General features: G+C 53.8%; 8 protein-coding genes across 8 annotated transcripts; 5 read left to right on the forward strand and 3 right to left on the reverse strand.

Annotated features, from left to right (window-relative positions):
• Positions 1–1,086: 1,086 nt before the first annotated feature.
• AYL99_08219 (hypothetical protein) lies at positions 1,087–2,369 on the reverse strand (the record flags this gene model as incomplete). Its single annotated transcript, XM_018839727.1, has 2 exons — positions 1,087–1,835; positions 1,907–2,369. The coding sequence occupies 2 exons, from the start codon at positions 2,367–2,369 to the stop codon at positions 1,087–1,089; spliced, it is 1,212 nt and encodes a 403-aa protein (XP_018690848.1).
• Positions 2,370–3,157: 788 nt separating this feature from the next.
• Positions 3,158–4,096, forward strand: AYL99_08220 (hypothetical protein; the record flags this gene model as incomplete). Its single annotated transcript, XM_018839728.1, has 1 exon — positions 3,158–4,096. One exon carries the CDS (start codon positions 3,158–3,160, stop codon positions 4,094–4,096), a length of 939 nt encoding a protein of 312 aa, XP_018690849.1.
• A 53-nt stretch (positions 4,097–4,149) lies between these two features.
• On the reverse strand, positions 4,150–5,652 carry AYL99_08221 (hypothetical protein; the record flags this gene model as incomplete). Its single annotated transcript, XM_018839729.1, has 1 exon — positions 4,150–5,652. One exon carries the CDS (start codon positions 5,650–5,652, stop codon positions 4,150–4,152), a length of 1,503 nt encoding a protein of 500 aa, XP_018690850.1.
• A 1,459-nt stretch (positions 5,653–7,111) lies between these two features.
• On the forward strand, positions 7,112–11,108 carry AYL99_08222 (hypothetical protein; the record flags this gene model as incomplete). Its single annotated transcript, XM_018839730.1, has 2 exons — positions 7,112–7,148; positions 7,201–11,108. 2 exons carry the CDS (start codon positions 7,112–7,114, stop codon positions 11,106–11,108), a joined length of 3,945 nt encoding a protein of 1,314 aa, XP_018690851.1.
• Positions 11,109–12,154: 1,046 nt separating this feature from the next.
• Positions 12,155–13,081, forward strand: AYL99_08223 (hypothetical protein; the record flags this gene model as incomplete). The annotated part of the gene is made up of 1 exon (XM_018839731.1): positions 12,155–13,081. One exon carries the CDS (start codon positions 12,155–12,157, stop codon positions 13,079–13,081), a length of 927 nt encoding a protein of 308 aa, XP_018690852.1.
• Positions 13,082–14,760: 1,679 nt separating this feature from the next.
• AYL99_08224 (hypothetical protein) lies at positions 14,761–15,327 on the reverse strand (the record flags this gene model as incomplete). The annotated part of the gene is made up of 1 exon (XM_018839732.1): positions 14,761–15,327. One exon carries the CDS (start codon positions 15,325–15,327, stop codon positions 14,761–14,763), a length of 567 nt encoding a protein of 188 aa, XP_018690853.1.
• A 1,286-nt stretch (positions 15,328–16,613) lies between these two features.
• AYL99_08225 (hypothetical protein) lies at positions 16,614–18,632 on the forward strand (the record flags this gene model as incomplete). The annotated part of the gene is made up of 1 exon (XM_018839733.1): positions 16,614–18,632. The coding sequence occupies one exon, from the start codon at positions 16,614–16,616 to the stop codon at positions 18,630–18,632; it is 2,019 nt and encodes a 672-aa protein (XP_018690854.1).
• Positions 18,633–20,375: 1,743 nt separating this feature from the next.
• AYL99_08226 (hypothetical protein) lies at positions 20,376–25,018 on the forward strand (the record flags this gene model as incomplete). Its single annotated transcript, XM_018839734.1, has 5 exons — positions 20,376–21,602; positions 21,653–22,875; positions 23,414–23,748; positions 24,033–24,611; positions 24,672–25,018. 5 exons carry the CDS (start codon positions 20,376–20,378, stop codon positions 25,016–25,018), a joined length of 3,711 nt encoding a protein of 1,236 aa, XP_018690855.1.
• Positions 25,019–25,398: the final 380 nt, after the last annotated feature.

A 25,398-nucleotide genomic window follows, 5' to 3' on the forward strand; every position in this document is an offset into this window, starting at 1 on the left:
CTTGTTGTTGTGGCCATTCGACCTGATGTGTGACGGGGCGGATGGCGAGAAAGAGCAAACACCAAGCCAATTCACTATTGTTAGACTGAGTGAGTGACCTTACATACCATACCTACTACCTATTCTTTCTTATGTTTGCTCGATGTCGCGTGCCCATACTGGTAGCCTCGCTCGTTACTGGAATGATTGGGACGAGACCCCGGACCTGAGTCGTCGTTGTTGTTGTCGCTGTCCTTCTTCTCATGCTTATTTATTACCTACTGTACTGTACAGTAGCAGCAGCACTCAAGCTTTCTCTCCTTCCCTTCTGTGCCTCGTACTGTACTGTACTGTACGTGTATCAGCCGGAAATAAGTGTTATAAAAAATCACGAGATGGAGGCCTGCCTTCGAGGGAGGGCGGTAGTTCCGGAGGCTGAAACAGGGTGCAAAAATAATCAATCTATCCCATAATAGTATCTATCCTAGATGGACTAAGTATGTGTATGTGTTGTGTATGTGTATGTGCATATATATATATATGTATGTATGTATATACATTATCGTGGTGTTAGTCCCTGTGTCTTTAGTCGAACAGGAATGCACATCTCCTCCGGCCCCCTCCTTCTTCTTCTTCCTCCTCCACCCATCCACGCTCGTACAACACATCATCACATGCCCTTCAGACCTGACCCGAGCAGCATCCTTGTTGAGCTCAGGATGATGCATCTCTACATACACTGCAGGGTCGTCAACCCCGCCGTCTCGCCGTGCGTTCGGAGATGACAAGTCGGGTGGGAAAAAGGCCCCCCCAAATGACGGTACCATGGTCCGGAAAGGCAAGCGGGCGACAAGGGAATGCTCGTAGGTTAAAAAGAATGGAAGGGGAAAAAAAAGACAAATAGAAAAACAGAACAGAAGAGGCAATTCCAGTGCCTATTTACATCCCCGTGGCGTATTTCCATCCCCGAATGCCCATGTCCTGTTCCATGCATACCGTGCCAATCATGAACGCCTCAAGGGGGCACACACACACACGCACACACACATATACACAGTCTCACTGTGAACACCAACGAGCGAGCCCAAACTCCCTGAGATCAACCAATCAATCACTTGGCCCTCCGACCCAGTCCAATACAGCCCCTGTCACCACGCAACCCAAGCCCCAGACGCCAGCATAGCCCAGCGCTCCTTCGACTTCCACCCCAGCGATTGTCCCCCAAAGTGTCAAGACGGTCTCCGCGAGTACCAAGGCGGTCAACAATCCTGTGCGGCCAATAAGTTCTTTCTGACGTGCCGAGTACCATCCCCACGCGTTGTGGTAAGCGTGCTCCCAGAATGTTGCGGTGGAAGGATCAAAGACCGGGTCCGCGGTTGCAACTGTGCCAGTGGAGGTAGGAACTCCCGCGGCCGCGGTCGATGGTGCAAAGAGAAATTCCATGCACGCCCAGCCCGCTGGAATCAAAGCCAGGAGGAGCGTCGGCAGACCAGCGGGACCCAGGTGTGCGGGTTCTAGGGTCCTGAGACCCGTGAAATAGACCACGAGCCAGGTGGGCAGGAAAGTCGCGAAACTTGCTTCGAGCAGGACGGCAAAGATGGCTGTCGCAAGGAGAGACGTCGCAACAGTGGTGTATGGATCGGTCAGGATCGGTCGATTGCGAAGACTTGCTTTCGGCGCGCTGTTCGGCTGGTGCGAGGGAGACAGAGGACGGAGGAAATAGTAGGGAAGGGAATTCCCGATCATCGAGGAGAGCACGGTCGACGTCAGTGTTATTGGAGAGATCTCGTAGAAGAGGCCCAGGAGAATGGCGGGCGGGGTGTTGAGAAGGAGGGAAAGGGAGGCGACGTCGTACGCTGTAGATTGACGTGATTAGTTTTGAACCCAACTTTTGAGGCGACGAGGAGGCATCATTGCGAGGACATACCATCGTAATCGCCGACCCAATATATCCCTAGTTTGGCTATTTTCCAGCCCAGCAATCCCAGTATTTCAATCCATGTATCGGGCCGCCTCGAGACTGCCGCGAGATCACCTACTCCGACCATGGACTCCGCCGAATGTAGCCCTGCCTCCAGCACGGTACTCAACACCACGGTGGCGGCCAACTTCATTGGATCAAATCCTTTCTTTTGCACAACATTGGTTTTTGAGATGCTCTGGAATTCCGACCTCGTGGAGGCCTTTGGGATGATGACGACCGGTGAGCCGGTCAGTGACGCGGTCGAGCGCGAAGGACGCCTGTTGCGGGCTGCACTGGTGGTGGTGGTGGGAGAAGAAGGGTCCGATTTGGAGCTCGGAGTGGTGGCAATGCCATTTGCGATGTCGGCTGCACTGCTGCTGGACGCGACGCTCGAGGACTTCGCATGGCGACTTCGCGGAGGAGCCATGGTCGAGCTCGAGCTGGATGCGCGGCGGCTGGCGTGGCGGGAGAGGGCTGGCTCGTGCTCTGGATGGACGAGAGTGGTGGTGAGTTCGAGGAGATCCCCGAGCATCAAGACGCTGTTCTCGGGACACCAGACGGCTGAGGTCAAGAATGAGACTTTTGTCGAGAGAACACAAGGGCGGTTTGAAGACCAATATTGAGAAATTTCAGTGGCTGGAGGAGGTGATGGTGTCGGTGGTGAGCATCTTGGACAGCAAAACAACCCAGTTTCGCGATCGTGACGTGATTGGTTCAGACGTCACTGGCACCACGACCTTCTCTGGCTGCGGAAAACATGTCCGTCTGGCGTCGTCAACTCCAGAGCAATCGACTCGAAGAATACATAAAACAAAAGGCCTTTATCCGTTGTATGACCCCAGTAAGGAACCCTGTCCCGGATACAAAGATCTTTGTCCTCGAATGTCGCCCTGCTCTCAGGGAGGCTTTGTTCTGCCCTACCACCGTCGAGCACATCTGACTTGAAACGAGACCATGGCATTATACCAAGAGACGGATGGATCATCAAAGAGCCGTTGTCCCTCTGTCGGGTTTCGTGTCAAAGGCCATGTACAATGCCATTGTGCTTTTCGACTTGTGACATTGTCTACCAGAGCCGGATAATCAAGTCATGCTTCCAGCAGGCGTAGAAATACATAATCTCCCAAGATGTCCGTTTCGTCCCAGTCCCCTTTCTCGTAACCGATGCTCAGCTACTTTGAAGAGAGAGTGTGTGTGTGACAAGGAAAAAGAATCATGACAGGCGAGAGAAGAGATATGAGGATGATGGAAGGCACTGAAGAACCCCCAGTTACAGTTATGCACCACCACAATGATCTAACCAAAGCCTTGCTGACCACGCCCAACGGTCTCGATGACCTTCCCGTTTTTTCGGTACCAAGGCCAGACTTCCTCACCGTCTTCAGCCGGGTCGCACCATTCGCAGACGGGTTGCGCGAATCCGCTATCCTGGACAGGTACGATTACACTCGACTTCGCATGACTTGCAGGACTATTGCCGAAGTGTGGAAACCATACCCTTATGACCGTGGTAGGCCAGATACTAAAGATCGCTATTTCGCAGGTGTGCAGGCCATTCCTTGCGACGATTGTGGTATCCCTTCGGACAGATTGGTCGTCAAACCCTGTCATGGCATGGGTCCCGAGAAGGCAGGTTCCTTCTCAGGCTGCGAGAAGCTCGTTTGTACCTATTGTGTTATGTTCGCGCAAAGGTCCCATGCGTCGCCCATGAACGTCGACAATGAACTGCATTACTGCCAGCCTTGCAGCTGGCATTTTTTCCGACGGATGCAGACCAGAGACCCGGCCGAGGGGCGATGCCGATGTGCTCTCAGATCTGGTGGCCCTGTTGTCGAGCAACCAGATTCCGAATGGCAATGCAAAGACTGCAGAATAGCGCTGGTCGAAAAGCTCTCCTGCGCCGCCCGCGACAATTTGATGGCTATGGAGGCCCGAGGTCAGGTTTTCGCCCGCGATTACACGCGACACCCGTTCGCTGGAGGCGTCAACAGGTGGATTGATCACGAGCACGCAAACAGGAATCACTGCCCAGGTTGTGGTATCAACTACATCCAGTTGCTTCAAACGTGGGAGGACAGCAACTGGGACGAAATTGCGGATTGGCCTTGCGGAATGGTTCGCCAGTGCATGACATGCCTGGAACTGAAGTCATGAACCGAAGGTGAGCGAATTCTTTTGTAGGTGCGCTTGTCAATTCTCTTAGTCCCTTAGTCGTCGTCGTCTTCCTCAGGCGGGTTATCGGGTTGTACTCTCATTTCAATAGTGCCAGTCTCCCGGCCCCGGGCATCTTTTGTCACAAATGAGTATTTGCCTCTTTGTTCTCCTTTCTGTTCAAACCACAGATCTTTAAAGGTCAGCTCCTTGGTCCTGTTGATGCTTTCAATGGCCGAGATGCGGTCGAGCGTCGCCTCCAGGTACTCATTGAATCCGGGTTCCGCACAAATTTCCTTAAAAGCGTTCATCATGGGCACACTGTCGGCCCGAACCATAGCACTGCTGTCGATCGTGAAGAAGTTATCATGGTCGTAGCTTTGGATGAAATCGGCTCGAGTCATAATCTGACGAGCAATGTAGAGAGGGATTTGGGGCAGAATATGGCCGTGCTCGTCGTCGTAGCTCGACTCCATGTCCTTTTGTCTATCCACCAGCGCCTTTGCGAGCACCATGGCGGCGCTGGCATATTTCTGCTGATCCATGACGTCGTCGTCCATTTCCGCGCCCAAGATGCCACATTTGTTCAGGAACCATGTCTTTTCAGCTTCGTTGATCTGCCGACACATCTTCAACATGTCGGAGCTTTTGGCGACCCGGTTCAGAAAATTGAGCCGACCGCCCACCATGTCGTAGACTTGCTTGAAGATTTCGGGATCACGTGCCTGTTCTGGGAAGTACTTGGCACGATATCTTTCCAGTGCGGCAATGGCGCGAGTTTTGGGGAGATCCAGGATTGGAATCACCTCCATTCGCGTCGCATACCGTCGGAGGCGCTCATATACCCAGAAGTCGTCCGAATTGAAGATCATGGTGATAAGATTTGCGGCAGCCCACTGTTCGGCTCGTTGCTGCATCAACTCGATCAGATCATTCCCATCCTCATTGTCGCGGATCAGATGTGCGCTGTTGACGATGAGAATGAGAGGGCCTTTGCGGCCGGCCTTGCTCCTCCGGTTTCTATGTGCGAGAGCGACTTTCTCGAGCTTGTTGAATGCCCGCTCAATGTCCAGCAGCGCGGTGGTATCTCGTGGGCCGCGGATAGAAAACAGAGACCCGATATAATCCTCGTGGAACTCATAGTTCAGAGCCTTCCCAAGTCGGATACGGAAGATTTCAAGGTCGGCATGAGCTTCGAACATAGAGACCCCCTCTCCATTTTCCTCTTTCATTGCTTCCAAGAGCATCGAAGACTTCCCGGTACCCTTTTCGCCGACAAGGAGATAGTATCTGCCTTTTGATTCACCGTTGATGATGCCGTTGATCTTGGCCTGCTCAGGTCGGGCTATCCAGTGCTCTTTGTCGGTCGATTCTTCTGGATGGGGCGCCTCAGGTTCTGCGGGTGACGCAAGTTCAAGCATCGGGTCGCCTGGAGCAAAGGCGGTTTCGATCTTGCGCAGCACCAGAGCTTTGTAGTAAAGGTGGTACGAGTAACCAGCGAAGCCAAGAACGGCAATCGATGCAAATGTTGTCAGCGCCGCCTCAAACGCCCTTGACATGCTGGGGCTCAGACGGCTTTTCGGTTCTGACCCTGGCTTTGAGGACTTTGACGGTTCTTGGTCGTCTTGGTCGGGCTCTGGAAACTGGCTCATCGGACCAGTTTGTTGGGAAAATGGGCGGGAATCCGACCACCTGGTTGCGAAAGCGCCCCGTCGACATAGCGACACGACAGATACAGGCCGGGCGGCCACCACTCGTTGCAGGTTCCTCATAGTGAGCAATGCGCCTGATCCAGCAGGGGTTGTAACACCAGACGGGATGTCGGAGTACTACGCGCAATATACACAATAACGCGTTTGATCGCGCTTATGGCGGGAAACGAGAAACGGACAATCGATGAGCGACGAGCAAAGGAGCAAAAGCAAGGTGCAATGTAACGCTTGACAATGAGCGAAAGAAACGAACTGGTAAAGAACGACTTGGAAGAGCCTGAAGGGATAAGGACGAGATACAAGTAATAGGTAGGTGCCTGTTGTGAGCAGGGACTTTTTCAGGAGAGACTTGGTATCGGCTGTGGCTGATGCGACGCTCCCAGAGCAGTTGAATCCTCGCACGTGCTCAGCGGGATGAACAAGTAGTTTTGATTAGGGTCGTTGGTGATCCTCATTATGACCTACTTGGTACGCCGTACTTCGTATCTGTGGCACTGGGTCCTGTACCTACCTACCTAAGGTGTCTTCTGTACATACGGAGTAGTTGTTCTGGTGATGTGGGTGGAACCTATGTAGGTACATCTGCAGCCCCTTTTTATATGTCAGCATACTGTCTTCATGTACTTCAGACCAAAACAAGATCTAGATCAACTTCCCAGGTCGTCGTCTTTTCTTCCAAACGGGTTATTCAACGTGCCAGTCAAAGACGTCCCAGTCGCGTGACTGCCAAATTCGCCTCGTGCCGCGCTTCGGGGCCTCAAGCTGGCTCCTCTGGGACACGCTAGGAAGCCCAGTGGAGCTTATAGGCCCTGGACCTAGGTAGGGAGTGGGTTAGTGTAGTGGCCTTCTGCGACGTGCGGTCTTTTCACCTGAAGCCTCCCTGGCATCCGAGCTGGACCCCGAGCCTGACCCCGAGCCCTGGCAGCTCTGGGTGCTCCCGGCTCTACTAGGACTGCTCGCCAACCACCAGGGACACCCGGCGTAACCCGAGCGAACCCCCGGGGCAGCTTCCAGTCCTCCGAGCAGGTCTCCTCGCCATCCAATTGGAACACCGGCATCGCGGCGATTATTTGGGGTGTCGTTACCCGTTTCAAAAATTTATTGTCCATCTTCTCCTCGAACTGACCTGCTGCACCCGTCACAGTTTCTTTGCTGTACATTAATTTTTCACTCGGCATCACCTTTCTTGTAAATTACGTTCCTTCGTTCTTTCTTCGTCAGGTCTCCTCTTTGGCCTCTCACTCCTTACACTTGAGCTTGACTGTACAGTACTGTCGTGTTGCATTCGCCCCCAGGGTTATTCCTAATGGACAATTCCAATGGTGACGTGAAGACAACACAAGGTCTGCTGTAGCTTTGCCATCATCGAGATCTAATCCGCTAACACACCAACAGATGTAACAGAGGCCCCGAACAAAGCCGAGACAGCTTCATCCCTCACAAACGGCGTCAACGGTGTCAATGGCGACTCGCACCATGACACAAACAACCACGCCCACCACCACGACCATGACCACGACCACTCCCATCACGATGAGGTCAATGCTGGTGCACTGTTTCAGGTCACCGTCAAGCTGCCGCACAAACCTTACAAGCAGACGATAATGGTTACGAGTCAAGAGCAGGTGCAAGATGTCCGCCAGTCCATCGTCGAGACTCCCGATACCTTCCAGTACACCTGTTTCCATCTCGAGCACAATGGTCAGAGGATCAACGATTTTGTCGAGCTGTCAGAGGTTAAAGACCTCAAGCCCGACGACGAAATTGTTCTGGTCGAAGATCCTTATACCGAGAAAGAGGCGAGGTTGCACGTAGTCCGCATACGGGAGCTTATTGGCGCCTCTGGAGACCGTTCCGACCAGCTTCACGGCATCTGCGCTGGTTTGTCCCTCCACGATGATAAATTTGGCTCGGGTCATTCTCCTGCCCAAAAGACGGAGGAAAATCCTCTGGTGGGTTACGAGCTCGACGGACGGGCGTCGCTTGATGCGATCCTCCCGTCTCACCAGGACACCTTACCGAAGACAATCAAGTCGCTTTCCGTGTCGCAATGGAACCCTCCGCCATATCACCTCCGCCAGCGAGGTCACTTGCTCTATCTGCAGCTGACCACCAACGAAGGCGAGCAACACCAGATCACGGCTACCGTCTCCGGCTTCTATGTCAACAAGTCCTCCAGCAACAAATTTGATCCTTTCCCGAGGCCCGCTCCCAAAAACCACAGTGCGCACTCTCTGCTGTCCCTGATATCGGCACTTTCGCCGTCTTTCAATGACACCTTTGTCGAACTTCAGAAGATGAACGGTGGCAAAGACCTCCTGACCACGTTCCCCTTCCAGAATGCCATTCCCGCGAATCCCTGGATCGTTCCCTCTTCCTATGGACAAGGAACGCAACATCAAGCAGATCCCACAAGAGCCCAGGAGGCATATCTGATCGGAGGAGTGGATGGTGCGGAGAATCTTCGGGATTGGAATGAAGAGTTCCAGACCACCCGCGAACTGCCCCGAGAGACCTTGCAAGACCGAGTGTTCCGTGAGCGGTTGACCTCCAAACTCTTTGCCGACTACAACGATGCCGCGGCGAGAGGTGCCGTGCTGGTTGCCAGAGGTGAAGTTGCACCTCTGAATCCCACCGAAGGTAGAGACGCCCAGATTTTCATCTACAACAACATATTCTTCTCTTTTGGCGCCGACGGAGTGCAGACATTCGCAAGCGAGGGCGGCGATGAGGCTGCCAGAGTCGCTGTTGGGAAAGATGTTGCAGGTGTCAAAGCTGTCAACCAGCTGGACATTGAGGGCTTGTTCACTCCAGGCACTGTCTTGGTGGATTATCTTGGCAAGCGCATTGTTGGCCAGAGCATTGTTCCGGGGATTTTTAAACAGCGGGAACCCGGGGAACATCAAATCGACTACGGTGGTGTCGAGGGACGAGACATTGTCACCGAAAACAAAGCCTTCGTTCCGGTCTTCGAGAAGCTGTCGAAAGCCCTACACGTCAAGAAGCATCCTGTCTGGGACAAGGAAGGCGGCCGACACGATCTGGAAGGCAGTGTTGAGACCAAAGGATTATTGGGCACGGACGGTCGAAAATATGTACTTGATCTTTACCGCATCACTCCACTCGATGTGGCTTGGGCGGAGGAGGCCGAAGCTGACGCTGGGGACGAAAAGTATCCTCATCGGATGTCTGTTCTGCGACTAGAGCTGGTGGAAACTTACTGGCACATGAACATGCAGGAGTACGTGAGAGCCGAAATCGACAAACGCCGCTCGAAGCAGACCAACGGGCATTCCGGGGACCTCAAAAATGGTGAAGAAGTGCAAAGCCATGACACTGCCTCTGACGGAGAGAGCAAAGACAACCAGTCCAGCGAAGCTCAAGAGGACTCCGCTAAAGCTGCTCCGGCGCTGGAGCAGGAACGCGTTGACATTTCAAACTTCACCCTGGCCCTGAATCCTGACGCATGTAGCGGTCAGATCCCTCAGACTGAAGAGGAAAAGCAAGAGTATGCTGCCGACGAAAAGGAAGTTCGTGCGGTCTGCGAGTTTCTGCGGGTCAAAATTATCCCGGATCTCATCAACGAACTCCATGATGGCGATGTGGGCTTTCCGATGGACGGCACTTCTCTATGTCAGCTCATGCACAAGCGTGGAATCAACATCCGGTACTTGGGACGACTTGCCAAAGCTGCCGAGGACAAGGGAGAGCGTCTGCACGCCTTTTCGACGGTGGTGCTGCAGGAAATGGTAGCTCGCGCATTCAAACACATTGCAAACCGCTGCCTGCGGCATCTGCCCGTCGTCTTCGCTGGTACTTGCATCGCGCATCTGTTGAACTGCCTCCTCGGAGTTTCTGTCAACCCGAACCCGCGCCCCGAAATTGACGAAGACCTGCGAGCTCTGTACCCGGACGGAGACTTTTCGTTTGAGGAGTTTAATCCCACAAAGCTAAAGGCCGCCATCGAGAAACAGGTCAGAATCCGATATAGGTATGCACTAAAGGAGGATTGGTCGGTGTCAATCCGCCCCTTGCCAATGCTTCGAGAAATCTCGTTAAGACTTGGTCTCCAGCTGGTTGCACGGGAGTACACCTTCAGCACGGGTATGCAAATGCTCGTGGACCCATCACCTGCTCGAAGTGGCAGTGACTCGCATTCCAACAATGGTGCCCAGGCGGAGGAGGGAGGCAAAAAGAAGAAAAAGAAGGGTGGCGAGCAGACACAATCGAACGGTGGTGTTGCCAGACCCTCCACAACTTTCACTGCGGAAGACATCCTCAATATTGTCCCCACCGTCAAAGACGCTTCTCCAAGGAGTGCTTTGGCCGAAGAAACTCTGGAAGCTGGCAAGCTCTCGCTAGCACAGGGTCAGAAGCAAATGGGGCAAGAGCTTGTGCTTGAATCCCTTTCGCTGCACGAGCAGATCTATGGGATCCTCCACCCTGAGGTGGCCAAAATGTACAATTCACTCTCGACCATCTACTATCAGACAGACGAAAAGGACGCGGCCGTGGAGCTCGCCCGCAAAGCCGTGATTGTTACTGAGCGGACGTTGGGCGTAGACTCACACGATACGATCCTGGCATACCTCAATCTTTCCCTTTTCGAACACCATACGGGCAATACGAGGCAAGCGTTGAAATATGTCAGACATGCACTGGATATTTGGAGGATTATCTTCGGGCCGAATCACCCTGACTCGATAACGACAATGAACAACGCGGCGGTGATGCTCCAATCTATCAAAGAGTATTCCGAGTCTCGCAAGTGGTTCGAGGCTTGCTACACCGTCTGTGAGGGTCTCTTTGGACGCCAGTCCATCAACGCGGCCACCATCCTGTTCCAGTTGGCGCAGGCCTTGGCTTTGGATGGGGATCCGCATGGCGCCGTCAATAAGATGCGAGACGCGTATAGCATCTTTTTGGCTGAACTCGGGCCAACCGATCGCAATACCAAAGAAGCCGAGAGCTGGCTCGAGCAATTGACACAGAATGCAGTATCCATTGCCAAGCAGGCCAAATTGCAGCAAAATCGGCGTCTGGCAGGCATTCGACATCTCCCGCGGATGGGCATGGGCACGAGGCTCCAGCCGCAAAACGCAAGCACAGCCGCGTTGAATGCAAGCTCCAGGGCGAGTACAGCGCAGCCAAGTGTACGCACAGGGACCGGTGACCCTGCTTTCGACACCAGAAGTATCGACGAGCTTCTGAAGTTCATTGAAGGCGGCGAAGCCAAACCCAAACAAAAGAAGAAATCCCTCAATCCCAAAGCACGAGCATCCAGGAAAGCCATCGTGGTCTGAGCATGAAGGTTGCTCTGACGAAACCTGCACTGGGCTTTTGTTCCGAGGTCTTCTTTGTCTGGATTGGAGGAGCTGAAGACATTTTACCTTCCCACGCTTTCATATTATCTCCGATGGCCATTCGCAACTCTTGTACGCAGAGACCTACGAGGTTGATCAGCAGGTGCAGCTCTAGTGATACGGCCGGAATTTGTTTTCTTGCCACCCATCTGTACAATAGGAAGCTACGGGATGCATCGACTCCGTCTCGGGCCATGCCATGGAACAAAAAGAAAAATTGGTTTATGTAACAGCATATAAGACCGGACACGCTTGCCAGAGGAAAGGGGGGGTTGAATGGTCTGAGCAGGTCCCTATGATGAACGGAGTATAGAGCAGATGACAGACGGTAGATATCCAATCAAGGTTTCTCAACTCCATCCGGCGGATGATTTCAAATGTCTTTGTATTTGTGATATTACGAATACCAATCACCAAACGAAGAGATCCTCAGCTACCGGTCACGGCACAATGACGTGTGCGGGAATGCCGGAATAGGAAAGGCGCGCCGGCCTGCCAAGTCTCCGGCTACGCTGCCAATTCGTCAGCGGCTTCCGCGCGCGTTTGTCAGCACAAACCCCGCTCCACCCACCGTGACCGATACGCCCGCCTCGCAACAGACGACGACTACCTACACCACGAGACATGTCCCCTGGCAGGATGGCTTTGCATCTTGACCGACCGACCTACAGTACATACAACTAGGAGGAACCTACCTTGACTACCACCTTGAACATAATATATTGCCTCTGACGCCGGAAGGCGAGATAACTAGGACTTCGGCAACTACCTCCTTCTTATCAGAAAACTAATCCTTTTATCCCGATTAGTGAGCCTGGTGCTGGTGCCGGAGCCTGCCTTGGTTGAATTGCAAATCGATTCTTCTGCCAGCTTTGACTGAGTCTTGGTGCAAGTCACTCATTATCTCTTGACTGCCTGACCGGTGGCCTTTTTGTCACTCCAACGGACCTCCAGCCCGCTCCGGACCTGCTTCACCACCGATGACAATGGCCCCGCGGCCGCTGACGACGACGACCACCTACACCCTCGCACACACCGCGCAGTGCAAGTTGAAAATCGCCGCGAACCGTCCTGACCGGAATTTGCGATTCGTGCTGGGCCATGCCTTCACCCTGGACAATCTCATGGTCCGCATCGTCGAGATAGAGAATCAGAGCGCCAAATCCGTCTTTCAGGAAGGCAAGCCGCCCAGCGACCACGGGCACGAACACTTCGACTGCACAGCGCAACAACCCACCGCGCCCGAGCCCGAAGCGAGGGGTCGCCGAGTCAGTTTCCATGACAACAATGCCCGCCCTTCGAGCACCGCGGGCGTCGCCGCCAACAACCGTCCCAGCGGCACGTCGTCGCCGGCGCGCAAACGATCTCCGCCGCCCGTGACCGTGACGCACAAGTACATCGACGAAGAGCAGGACGATGACGACACATCCTCAGATGACTATGACGACCCTCAAGTTTACGAGTATGATTGCGCCGCGGCAGACCCTGAGACGGACGAGCCGGCGACGAAACAGAGGCCCGTCCACGACGCTTATTCCGACGAAGAAGACGCGGCGCTCGAGCTGGCCGACGACGAGCTCGACGATGACAACATGAACGACCTGTCGCTCACGCGCTTTGGCTCGGCCGCCGCGCAGCCGCCACGCATGGTACGCTCCGATTCTTCGTCGGACGAGGAGGACAAGGAGGAGCCAGTCACGCCGCCCCAGCTCCCCGCCGACCTCGACATCCGAGAAATCATCGACGGCGAAAAGGACGGGGAACTGACGGACCTATACGAGAGCGTGCGAAGGTGTAGGTGCCACGGCAAGAGGGAGGATCCGGAGATCGGGGGTCCACCGCAAGGCGTCTGGGACGTGCCCGTGGAGAAAACTGGAGGGAAGCACTTGGCCTTGGTGGCTGTTGCTGCTTGAGAGCTCTTCTTGCGTGGGCCTTGATGGGAGCATGGGCAGAAACACCTGTGTCGAGCTTCGGGAACTGGGCGGTGATTGAAAACCCGGGACGAGGTAACCACCAAGCAAAGCGTTGGGTTGGGCATTGTACAAAATCGGGAGCCTGCTCTTTTGTTGCGCGTAGCCACAGGCAGGGCACGGCACGGCACAGCATGACACGCTGGAAAGGCTATGTGATTGTGTTTCACACACGGAGTACGTAGGTATGGGAAGCGGGAACAGGGCGTGAGGGAGTGATGGACAAGCAAGCAGGCAGGTAATTCAGAGCGAGTGAGTTAGCTATATACCCGAACGAGCAAGGAGACGTGGGTGGTTGTTTTCTCTTTTTGATTCCTGTGCTGGCCAACCTCTATGCTCCATGCCCCCTAGGGTCAACTCTTCTTCTTCTCGTCCTCCTCCTCCTCCTTCTTCTTTCTAAGGTGGGGAACGCGCTTTGCATACAGGAAATAGCATCTCTCTCTCCCCTCTCTATACTCTATATCTATCTAGCAACTCGATACACGCACAGAATACTTACAGTAAACATATAGCTCAACATGTGCATGCATGCCTGTATATAGGGAGGTATATAGGTAGACAGGTAGGTATGTATGTACGCATAAAAATATATGAAACAATATGTTATTGTTATAACGCAGCATTACACACTTACTGTAGGTACCTACTGTACAGTATGTATCCGATGTGTTGTGGTTACAAGCAACGCCCGAATCAGACTTGTTATACCACCACGATGTTGCCTGCCTCCGTCTCTGTCTCCGTCTTTGTCTCTCTCTCTGTCCCCGTCTGTTGCCACTCTTGTCGTGTTACCTGCGTTCGTCTGGTGATGCATGATGCTGGCTGGGTATGTATAGTAACTAATAGCCCCGGTGCAAGAACGCCGTAAGGTTGATGATATCCAAGTTTCCTCCTCTCTTCCCCCCTTCCCCTTCGCTGGCTGGTTTCTTCCTCTGTTCTGCCCCCCAATCTCGCCCCAAGCCTTCGCGCTGTTCTGTTGATCCACCCTCTTCGCGCAGCAGGGGTGCGCTTCTATCAGGCTTGGTCCCCCTGGCGCAACACAGTGCTTTGAGGACGGCCAGCTCAAAGAGATGCCATGCCTCGAGCCCCTGTACTGTTGTATTGTATCCTCCAAAGTCGTCACACCTTTGTCGTCGTTGCTCGTGCTGAGGAGGCCTTGTTCAAGCCAACAAGTTCCTGGTCTCCATCTTCATTCATGACTTGTGCGCGCAATGTCCGGCGTTCCCATTTCTGCGGCGGAAATTTATGCAACAGGCGGTAATTAGCGGCCTCGAAAGGCGATGCAGCAAATCGTTGGACGAAAAACACCCAGCGATGTGAGAGATATGAAGCCGCAATCTCCATACCGTATCGATGAATAGCGCACGGTAACATATAACTCCAAAGAAGACTTCATCCAGCGCCCTGTGAAAGTCTCCTTAATATTCGCTCATGCCATGGCATCATGCTTCATTTTGCTAGGTGCGCAGTCGTTCGAGCATGGCGACAGCAAAACCAAAAGGCGCCGGTGATCTCTCGCTGCTGGAAATGAATTGATTCACAATCGGTCGACAGTTGTAAAGCGATCCCGGTGCGGTATTGCGAGAAAGGACCCGGGCACTTGCAACCCACTACGGCATAGACTAGCCAGACTTGTTCTTCCTCCTCCTCGTGCTTTGAGCAGGGCTCTTGTTCATCTGCGTAGGCGTGACTGGAGGGGCATCTTCGAGAGCCAGCCTGACAGTTTTCTTGACCTTGCTCTTCGCCCGCTTCGGCCCTCCCATGCCGACACCCAAGAGAAAGCAAATCCTCGTTGCTGCTCCGCAATAGACAAACAGGTAGTTCCCATAGGCCATTGCATTCCAATTAACGACGTCGTAGTATGATTTGATCCCAAGGGGGAAACAACTATACAAGTGGCCAAAATCTGCGATAAGGAGGCCTAACAATAGTGGGCGCCAGACTTTAAGGTCGCTTGTTGCGCGCAGCACGAAGGCTTCGTTGATGGCAAATGCGACGTACAGATTACCGAGTTGTCGGAGTGCGACATGGGTTGCCGTGGGTAGACCGAGAATCCCTGGCGCAGAGGCGGTGTCTGTCAGCTCGAGATAGGCTGCTGGCTGCAGCCAGGCATAGTATGCTCCAGCCAGTGTCGCGAACGGTTCGATCCAGAGAAAGAAAATGATATAGGGCAAGGGAATGGAGGCCATTGTTGCTTTTGCGGCTGTGTCGAGTGCGACGTTTTATCTCAAGTGACAGCGATAGTGCGGCAGACTTCCTGCGTCAATGAAACACAGGGTGAGAATTGACCGGAGGCAGAGATCTCTCTTTTGAAAATTCTCAAGGCAGCCAGAAATTGTCCTTGTCTTGTGTTGCCTCCCAGTTCGTCAAGACCAGAGGTAGAGGTCATGGACATTCGAAACGCAAGCATGATGTTGGTCAGCAAGAAACTCTCCACAGATAAAAAGGCTCGATCGCCGACTTTGCCGTGCAGCAGCAGCATGGCAACCAGGGATGTTGCAGAAGACCCTCCGGCAGCGGAGTCTTGTTTGGCGAGACGTGGGAGGGTGGATATGTGTGTGATGGAACTCCCAGAAATCTCGTCAGCTCCAGGGTTGAAACGCCGGTGTGAGATCGGAGGGTGCTGGAGTTGGAGGCTGAAGGGCTGCCTGCGCCAGATGCTCCAGGCGGTCAAGGGGCGCCCCCAGTTGGAGCCGGCTACAGCCCACAGGTGCCACTAGCCATGTCTCCGGGGGCAACGACTCAACGAACCTGCCCAATGGCGGCGGGATGTGCCCTGCATACAACGGTTCGGCAGGGGTACGGGGCTCGGGGGCTCCCTGTGCATCGATCCCAGGCTTTTACCGGTCTAACCATCTCAGATTACCGGCGTCCCATTGATCCAATCCATCACCGGGAGCCGCTCCACTGTCCTTGCAACGCCCCCAAGTCGTCAAAAATATCCACCCGTCAAACAAAAACACTCCCCCAGACCATTATCGCAGATGGATCAACAAAAATCAAAATCTGCTACTTTTGTTTTTTGGGGCCATTCACTGACCCTGTTCACGTTCGTTCTTCAGTGTACACAATAGGATCCTGCTGGTGTTTTTGGTCTCGTTCCCTCTGACTGCTTCATGCATTCCCTGTCAGCATCTGAGCACATCGCCCAGTGCCTTCACGTCCGCTCTCTTTCGCTGTCGCCACCGGCATTTAACGTCCAGAGTTCATGAAATCGCTCGCTCTCCGACCGACTTGTAACACTACACAGGAGTATTCATTTTAATCTCTGGCAGGCGCGTCCAGACACTCGAACTTTGTCGCCTGCCACCCTTCGAGTCCGACCGCGAGAATGTCCTACCCTGGCCCATCCTCCTCGATTGCTCCTCAACGCAGGACATCTCTCTTTATTCCATGCCGGCCTAAGACTGCTCATGAGGCTCCAACGGGGGTCGAAGAACCTCCTCGAAGGCCTGTCACTCGCATGTCCCTCATGATGCCGTCAGCCGCTCACGACGTCTTGGACTGGGGTTCTTTCAACCGGAACCAAGAAGAAGCTGGCGAAGGAAACACCAGTCCTGAGTTGATTGACCCGTTTTCCAAGATATCTGGTGAGCCCCAGGTGCTCCAGCCCTCCCGGCCGCGACGATACTCGACATTCACTCAATCGGTGAAGCACAGCATTTCTGAGATTCGCTCTCTCACCAGACGTATGTCGCTGACTGTCCGAGGAAAGAGCTCTAAACAAAAGGAGGAGGTGGGAGAGAATAAGGGATCACAAGTGTTGCCGGTGAAACCAGGCACAGGAGTGATGGACCTGACCGATGCCATGTCTACCAGACCCAAGTCTCGTGGAAGGTTATTGCGAAGCCCTAGTGCTCGGAGGAGGACCTCTCTGCCTTTGCTCAACTTCCATACTCCCCCCGAGTTCCAAGCAGACTTGGACAATCCACTATCGGCACGATTCCGAGGACACCCCGTCCTCTCGGACCTCGTGTACGGAGGAGCTGAAGCGCGTGCCTCCGCTGCAGCTCAGAACGAACTGTTCCATGCCACGAGGACGCCCCCTCTCCCGCCCTATGAGCCTCCTGAGTCAGAAATCGACAAGCTTGAGCCGGATGCGGAGAGTGGGATCGGTATTGTTCTCGACAGTGGTGCCCGGCGTGGGTCATCACCGGCAAATGTTCATGTCATATGTAGGGACCCCGTGTCGGTCCTTGCGACAGAGTTGATTGAATCGATCCTCTCGTACCTCGACGTGGAGTCGCTTATGCAGGCTTCACTCGTCTCCCACAAATGGAACGACCTCTGTCAGTCACAGGCTGTCTGGCGGAGAATCTTCATGCAGGAGTATGGGCCCAAAAACGAATTGCCAGCGGTTGGAGTGCGTCTTGCTGGAACCGGCAAAAACAAGCCAGGGCAGGAGGATTACAGGAAGCTCTTTGAGGTGCGGACTCTGATCGACAAGCGCTGGCGCAACGGAGAAGCCGCTGCCATCTACCTTAACGGCCACAAAGACAGCGTCTATTGCGCGCAGTTCGACGAACAGAAGATCATTACCGGCTCACGTGACAATACAATTCGGGTATGGGATGCCCATACATACCAATGTATCCGCAAATTGGGGCCGCCAAACAACCCCCGAGAACGACAATCGGTACAGATTCCTCTTGCGGAACCAGAAGGAGTTGTTCCATTCTTCAAAGCCTACGTTTCCTCGCCGGCGCCACCCTCCCCGGAGATTCCTTTATACCACCAGGCCTCGGTGTTGTGCCTGCAGTATGACGACGAGATCCTCGTGACCGGGTCGTCTGATTTCTCCTGCCTGGTGTGGTCGATTAAAGAGGACTACAAACCGATGTTCCGGCTAATTGGCCATCACGCCGGGGTCCTGGATGTCTGCATTGACAAGGAGCGGATTGTGACATGCTCCAAGGACACTACGATCAAGATCTGGGAGCGGTCCACGGGCAGACTGATCAAAACGCTCCTTGGACATCGTGGGCCCGTCAATGCCGTCCAGGTCCGAGGCAATTTCTTGGCGAGCGCTAGCGGCGATGGTATGGCCAAGTTGTGGCGTCTGGAAGACGGTGTTTGCATCAAAGAGTTCCAGTCCAAGGATCGTGGCCTGGCCTGCGTTGAATTTTCCGAGAATGGTCGTACGATATTCGCAGGGGGTAATGACCGGGTTATCTACGAGTACGACACGGTCACCGGCCAGCGCATCCGCGAGATGAAAGGGCACAAAGACCTGGTACGGTCGCTCCATCTTGACTCAGCCAATTCGCGCATCATCAGTGGCAGCTACGACCATTCGATCAAGGTATGGGACGCGGAAAAGGGGGAGTCGGCCGAAGACGGAGGGCTCAAGATCAATTTTGAGGGGTGGTCGTCGAGTTGGATACTCGCGGCAAAGAGCAACTACCGCAAGATTGTGTGCACGAGCCAAGACGCAAGGGTGGTCATCATTGACTTTGGTTATGGCATTGACGGAGTTGAATTGGTCGAGTCATGATTTCCCAAGCTGGCGTTGATCCGAATCATACGACATAATCCGCATTGGTTCATCATGTTACGACGTTCATGACCCGGAGGACGGAACACTGCTGAGAGTTGAAAAGCAAGTTTACCGGTTTTTATCTTGACAGGGGGGTTTCCAAAAGCAGTTTCTTGTGACCTTTTGAGCTGCAAGGTGTTGGTGGACACTATGCAAAAGGAGAATGATGGACAGGGGCTGCGAGACATTGCTTACTTGGATGGATTGTTTTCATTTTCATTTTGTTTTTGGTATTTTGTTATGCGCCGTCCTTCACATCTGTTGTAGCTCGGAAGACTGACAGCGGAGATGAGAAGTTTCAGGGGGCGGGTCTAATGCAGGAGAGGTGCAGAAAAGGGAGGTGTCTCAAGAATGCACTGTGGAAAGGGCAGCGAGGGAAAATGCATACCCAGAGAGGTAGAGATTGAGCCAGAGTCTGTGTTGGTGTTGAACCGCCCACCTCTCTGACATGGGAGGCACTTAGCTACGTACCTATAAACCTCGTAGGCATAGAATGATACCACCGCCACCACCTGACTTTCTGGTATGCGCGATACGGTATCATTACTCCGTCCAGCGGCAACAGCGGGTAAGATCAAGATCGTGGCAACGAAGGACGTCATTGTGTTTACGCGGATGCCGTGCTGGGCCAATCGGTTGTGCGTGTTAAGCGAGTCTGTCTGTTCCCGTGTACTGTATGTACGGGAGTGCGAAAGCTCACTGTCCGTTGTGGCAGGGAATGGCAGAATGCCTGGCTCAGCGTGGGAAGGGAAGGGGAGAAAAAGAAATCAGGTTACAATGACCCTCTTGTTGAGTCACCTTGAAATGCTCTAATAAAACGAGTTGCATGGGTCGCCTACGTCTCCCAAGTCCTGGCACTGGATTGTTTACCCATCCGGAACAAGCGATGGCTTAAGGCACCCAAAGCGTGGGAGCCATGTGCCTGCGAGCTCTTGGCCGCAGTCCTTGGAGAGCAATTACCTAGAGATGCTGGCTTGTAGCGGGTGGTGGCCCAGGGAGTCTTCTTACTTAGTACCTACAGTAGGCACCTAATAGTTAAGTAGTGACGTTTACTCAGCACAGCTAAAGAGAGCCCCAACCCCTCTGAAGACACCTAGAAAAGCCAAAGTGACAGGTGGTGACAGGTTCCAGGGCTGGCCTAGTAGTAGCCTCTGGCCTACCCTTGTCCTCCCACCAAACAACCAAAAAACCCCACGAGCCAAACGCGTTTTGATACGGCACGAATTACGCGATTCACTGGACCCGTGGCCAGTCACGCTCCGGCCCTTGACTGTGCGCTCTTATCCCCAGCAGCCACTTCAGCCAACCGCCTGGTGCCGTCTATTTTCTCATCCCTCTTTTCGCCCTACCTACAAACACTAACAAGGGAACAAACACCCTGCACCGATCGGAATCTGCGCTTGTCTTCTATCAAGCCACCACCCATTTGCACCTGTCCTCCTCATCCACACCACACTGCCCTTGCGCCCTCATCGTCCACCGTATCGCCGCCCTCTCAGGCTGGGATTCCGTTCCATGCCTCACCCGCCGAGTCGCTCCCGCGAAAATCCCTGCGTCAGAACCAAAACATTGATAGACGTCGCAAAGCCCAACTAGCGCAGCTGCTCCCTCCCACCTTTGCACCTCACAGCAACTGCTGCTCCCAGTCCTTCTCTGCCTCCTCGATCCCGCCGACGCCGCGACTCGTGGACGTACGCCAACATGCCCCCGTCCAAGAGGAAAGCTCGCCGCAAACCCACCGAACTCCCAGAGTCCTCGGAGCTTGACCTTCCAGACTCTTCCCCGTCACGTCCTTCGGCAAAGAAGCGCAAGGTTGTTTCTCTTCCCCCGCGCCTTTCCACTCACAAGGCGACACAGAAGCTGACATGCTCGCAAAAACAGGTCAATGGGTCTCGTGCTGCGCCCGCCAGGAAGAAGTCCGTCACTCCCGAACCGGAACCTGAGCCCACACATGCGCTGGACTCAAGCGACGACGACACGGAAGAAATATCTCGAAGCGATCTCATCGACTCGGTCGTCTCCTACCTGCAAGTCTCCAAGGAACCCATTGTCGCGAGAACCGAATACTCCAACGACAAGGTACAGAGTAACAGTCCGCAGAAGGTGTCGGCGTACGCGAAGATTGCTGGTCGGGACTGGACCTACTTTGTGCGCGAACAATCCGTCAATTTTGGGAGACCGCCAGACGACCGCCCGAACTTGAACGGTGCTTCGAGTCCTATGGCCGACCTGAAGGACGTACTGCCGGTCCATATCGATCTTGGCCCAAGCAAGATTGTTTCTCGGCATCATGCCTCGATCTACTACGACGCGGATTATCCGGTGGATGAAGGTGGCTGGCACGTCCGAGTCAACGGTCGGAACGGAGTTCGCGTCAATAACGTCCTCATCAAGAAGGGGTTGAGAAAACAGATCAAGTCAGGCGATATTTTGGAGATCGCCGGGACGCAAATGATGTTTGTTACCCCAGGCGACAAAGTCGAGATTGATCCATACTTTATCGAACGTGCCAAAGCCCTAGCTGCAGGCGAGGAAATCAGTCCTACTCAACCTCAGCCTGAACCCGCCCACTATGAAGTTTCAGCCGGACCAGCTCCAAGTTTCCCTTCTCTGGCCCCGGCGCCTCCCGATTTCAAACGCGAAGCTACACCGCCCGCACAAACCGCGGATGGCAAATCTCAGCGAGGAGTTTTCGACAGCAAAATGCCCATGTCGCCCATGTATGGCCGGGGGATGATGATGGAAAGTACCCAAGAGATCGACTACAGCCGGGACAGTGCTAAGGACCTGAAGCCACCCTTCAGCTACGCAACCATGATTGCCCAGGCTATTTTCTCGAGCGAAGAGGAGAAGTTGACCTTGAGCAACATTTATTCGTTCATTGCTGACAAGTATGCCTTTTACCGCCACTCGAATAGTGGCTGGCAGGTACGTCTGCTCGCACGCAAGTCCAGTCTTCGATGCACTAACTTGACTAGAATTCTATCCGACACAATCTCTCGCTGAATAAAGCATTCCAAAAAGTTCCTCGGCGAACCGACGAGCCTGGAAAGGGCATGAAATGGCAGATTGCCCCAGAATTCCGTCAAGAGTATTGGAAGAAACAAGCCCGCCGCGGAGGCTCTGCTCCGTCCTCGCCGGCTTCTGGCAAGGAAGTCAATCCCAACTTCAGAGGGCCGAATGGTCAGAACCTTGGTTATGATACCAGTATGGTCAGCCAGTTCTCTGCACGAGATATGTCCGACCGAGCGGGGCCTCCCGCCTCTGCAAAGTTGAGCCTCCCATTTCCTCCTTTCAATCCAAGGCAACAACCGTATCCGCCCAGTCCCAGTTTGGCACCGCCCACCTCGCAACCAGGAGAGGCTGTCACACCTCAAAGGCGGAGAACGGACACACAGAATACGATTCCGGATATGGATCTCGAGGAATCGCCTTCCCGGTATGGCAATGCGGCACCAACACCGCATGTCCGTAACAATGTACCCATGTATACGCTGCCATCGTCTGTCCCGCCTCCTCATCACTCGCCGACGAACCCCACCCTGTCGTCCTCATACCTGGACACCCCTTTCCATCCGTCACAGCATAGCATAATTACGCCTGCGCCACTGCGACAGAACCCCCGACTAGCTCCTCCAAGTACTCTGGTTGCTCCTAGCAAGTTTATGCCAGAGTCATCACCTGCAGGTCCTCAAGGGCTCTTCTGGAAGGGTATCATGGGCGCAACACCGGGCCAACCGCTGCCTGATCTGTCCCCAGTCAAGGATGAAGATCCCCGAACCAATGGAATTGACAGAACCGTGATGAGTTCGAGCCCGCCACCTATGGATGCGAGCATGGGCAGTCCGAGCAAACCGGCCCGGAGTAGTCAAGCCCCTCACAGCTCAAGTTCGGCCAAGAAGAGGGACGAGAGTCCTGCAAATCCACCGAGGCTGAACGGAGCGGCGGTTGACGAGGATGGGAAGCTCACCCGCAGTTTCCCAGGCAGTGGGATTCCGGCGACCGGAGTAAATGGTCAGATGGGGCCCAGCCGGTTCAATACACACCTCCCTGCGAACAATGCAGAAACGACTACGAATCGTGATGTCGACGACGAAGATGGCGATGGCGGATTTGACTTGGCCAAAGGGTTTGCACCCATTGCAGGGGGGAGCTTCCATTCTCAGAGAAGTGGTAGCCTGGGTGTTGCGAGAGCTGGATCGTGAGTTGCTAAACTCAGGATTGGCGTCGCTCGAGCAGAGGCGTTGTCATTCGGAGACGGGGTCGATTGGAAATGTACGAATAAGAACAACTGCGAATTATGTGCGATGCATTTATGGGAGATGCTGACGTTGAAAATCCGATATTATGGGCCGGGTCTGGTAACGTTGAGAACATAAAGGCTGGGCCATGCATTGCTTGCGTTATCTCTTGGAGATGGAAAAGACATAGAGCGAGTTCATGACGACGCTCAGTGTTTGCTGCGGTACAGGGAGTGGCCGATGCTGATTTGCCAGAAATGGTCCAGGTTGGAATCGTTTTTGTAACATCAAACAGAACCTCACTACTACTGCTACTACTACATATTACCTTGAGCCGGAGTCATTTTTTTTCTTCCATTTCACCATTTACTCTAATTGCCATCGATCTCGACATCTTATTCACTGATTGTCCCCCCGCGGGCTTGTGGAGTTCTGGCGTCTATTCATCACCCCTCTTCGATTAGTGACAAGGGTTTCCATCTGCTCTGTCTATTTAAGTCCAGCCTTGGTCTTTCTCACCACGCCATCCTTCACGCACATCGCTCCCGAATCGGGCTCGCTCATCTGCTACGTTTCCCCTTCAAAGACTGCTACAAGGCCGCAGCAGAAGCAGCAGCAGCAGCAGCAGGAGGAGGAGGAGCTGCTCCCATCCAGATCCGCCATGTTTCGCCGTCTTCCCCACACGCTCCCTCCGGACCCGGTCTTTGAGCCGGACCTGGCCAAGTTGGGCTTCTTCATTAATGGTGAGGATCAGATCCGCTCGGTCCAGAGTCCCGATCGCAAGTTCCAGTACAAGATCAATCGGAATGAGCGGTGGAACGAGGTCCACAAATGTGAGTGTTTGTTTTCTCGTACTGATGGCTTTCTTTCCCTGCGCACCCGATTTGGAGAGTTGATGTTGTGCTTTTGGCCATGACCTACATGGTTTACTATGTCCTACGCTCGAAATGGATATGGGCATGTTTATTGGACGGAAAGCTAACGTTTGAGGCTGGATTGATTAGGGGCGAACAATAGTGAGTCTTCCTTCTCCTCCAATCACGAGATCCGTGTGGATGTGTTTGGCGAGTATTCGAGACAGAAGAGATCTAACAGCGACCTTCGCTTCACTCCCTAGCTGCGGTCCGCAAGATCATCAGCGACCGGCTGGCCAGTCTGGGCTGCGATACCGTCCGACTACCGCTCGGCGCAGGAGAGTCAGAGAATCACGTCCCCATCCTCGTGTCCAAGGATATCGCCACAAAGAGTCGAGTGACCGTCTTCTTCGGCGACAGGAATCTAGAACCAGGCATTTTGAGCTGGCGCACGATTGGCGAGGCTGGAATCAAACACGGTTCGCTGGTCGAATTCTCGGAGGCTCTCTTGTCTGTCCCGGTCCTTGAGACGACGCCTACATCGAAGTCAACCTCTCTGTCTGTGCCTGGCCTCATTGTCGCAAATCCGTGTCAGTTGCTCTGGTACCGTGGTGGTGGTCGGGCCGTGTCACCCTATGAATGGCTTTGCTTGCCGAGACCGAGCGCGGTTCATGAGGCTCCAAGAGTGGACAATGTCAAAAACAAAATTCCTGGCAATTGTGACTACGTCGAGCATGTGTCCTACATGTTTGATAAGGTGATTCCGAGCTTGGTCGACAAGGACGCAAAACTGGATCTTATTGGGCTGGAGTACACCGGATCAGCGATGATGGAATATCTTGGTAAACATTGTGGGTGTGGTAAGAACCCCAACTCCAGGCTGGGCTAACACGTGTCTACAGGGAATTCATGGTCCGGTCGTATCAATGGCATCTCCTTGGTTGTGCCCCAACACAAGGAACCAGATCTCGTCGCCAGTGGCGCACCCAGCGACTTCATCAACTTCATGAGCAAGCGTTGTCGAGCGTACCTTGTCTCCCCGTCTCCCATCGAGACACCGATCGCTGGTCGCGATGAGTTGGGATGCAACTGCTACGCCAGTGGAGAGCACATGGATCCGGTGACCGCGATCGTGAGATGCTGGAGGCATATACTAGATTGGTTCAACATGCTGTATGTGAATCCGGACTATGAGGAACCCGAGTTCGAGGTGATCAAAGAAGATGAAGAAGTGAATCTTGGCTGGTAGCTGTTGGCGGCTACGGGCAGCAATTGGTGACGGAGAAAATGGTTGCGGTGTGGTCCAAGGGTGATAATACACGCCTCCTGTTGACGGCTATCGGAAGGGGGCAGCTGTGTCGACTGGTAGAGCGAGTGGTCACTGAAGCTAGGGTTCAAGTCATAATGAGATTACGGTGCTGAACACGACGGGGCCACAGACAGCATATAAATGAATCATGAATGAAAATTCCAAAAGCTCCATTGACATCAACGTCCATAGGCGACCGCGAGGGACAAATGAGTACAGACATGCCCAGGTGGTGTAAGGCTCTTTCTGCCACACCTGCACCACTGACTCCTTCCATTCCACCGATCTCGACCAGACAGACTTCTTGTCGCTGTCAAAGT

Source organism: Fonsecaea erecta (genome assembly GCF_001651985.1).
Source record: "Fonsecaea erecta strain CBS 125763 chromosome Unknown Scaff7, whole genome shotgun sequence".
NCBI lineage: Eukaryota > Fungi > Ascomycota > Eurotiomycetes > Chaetothyriales > Herpotrichiellaceae > Fonsecaea > Fonsecaea erecta.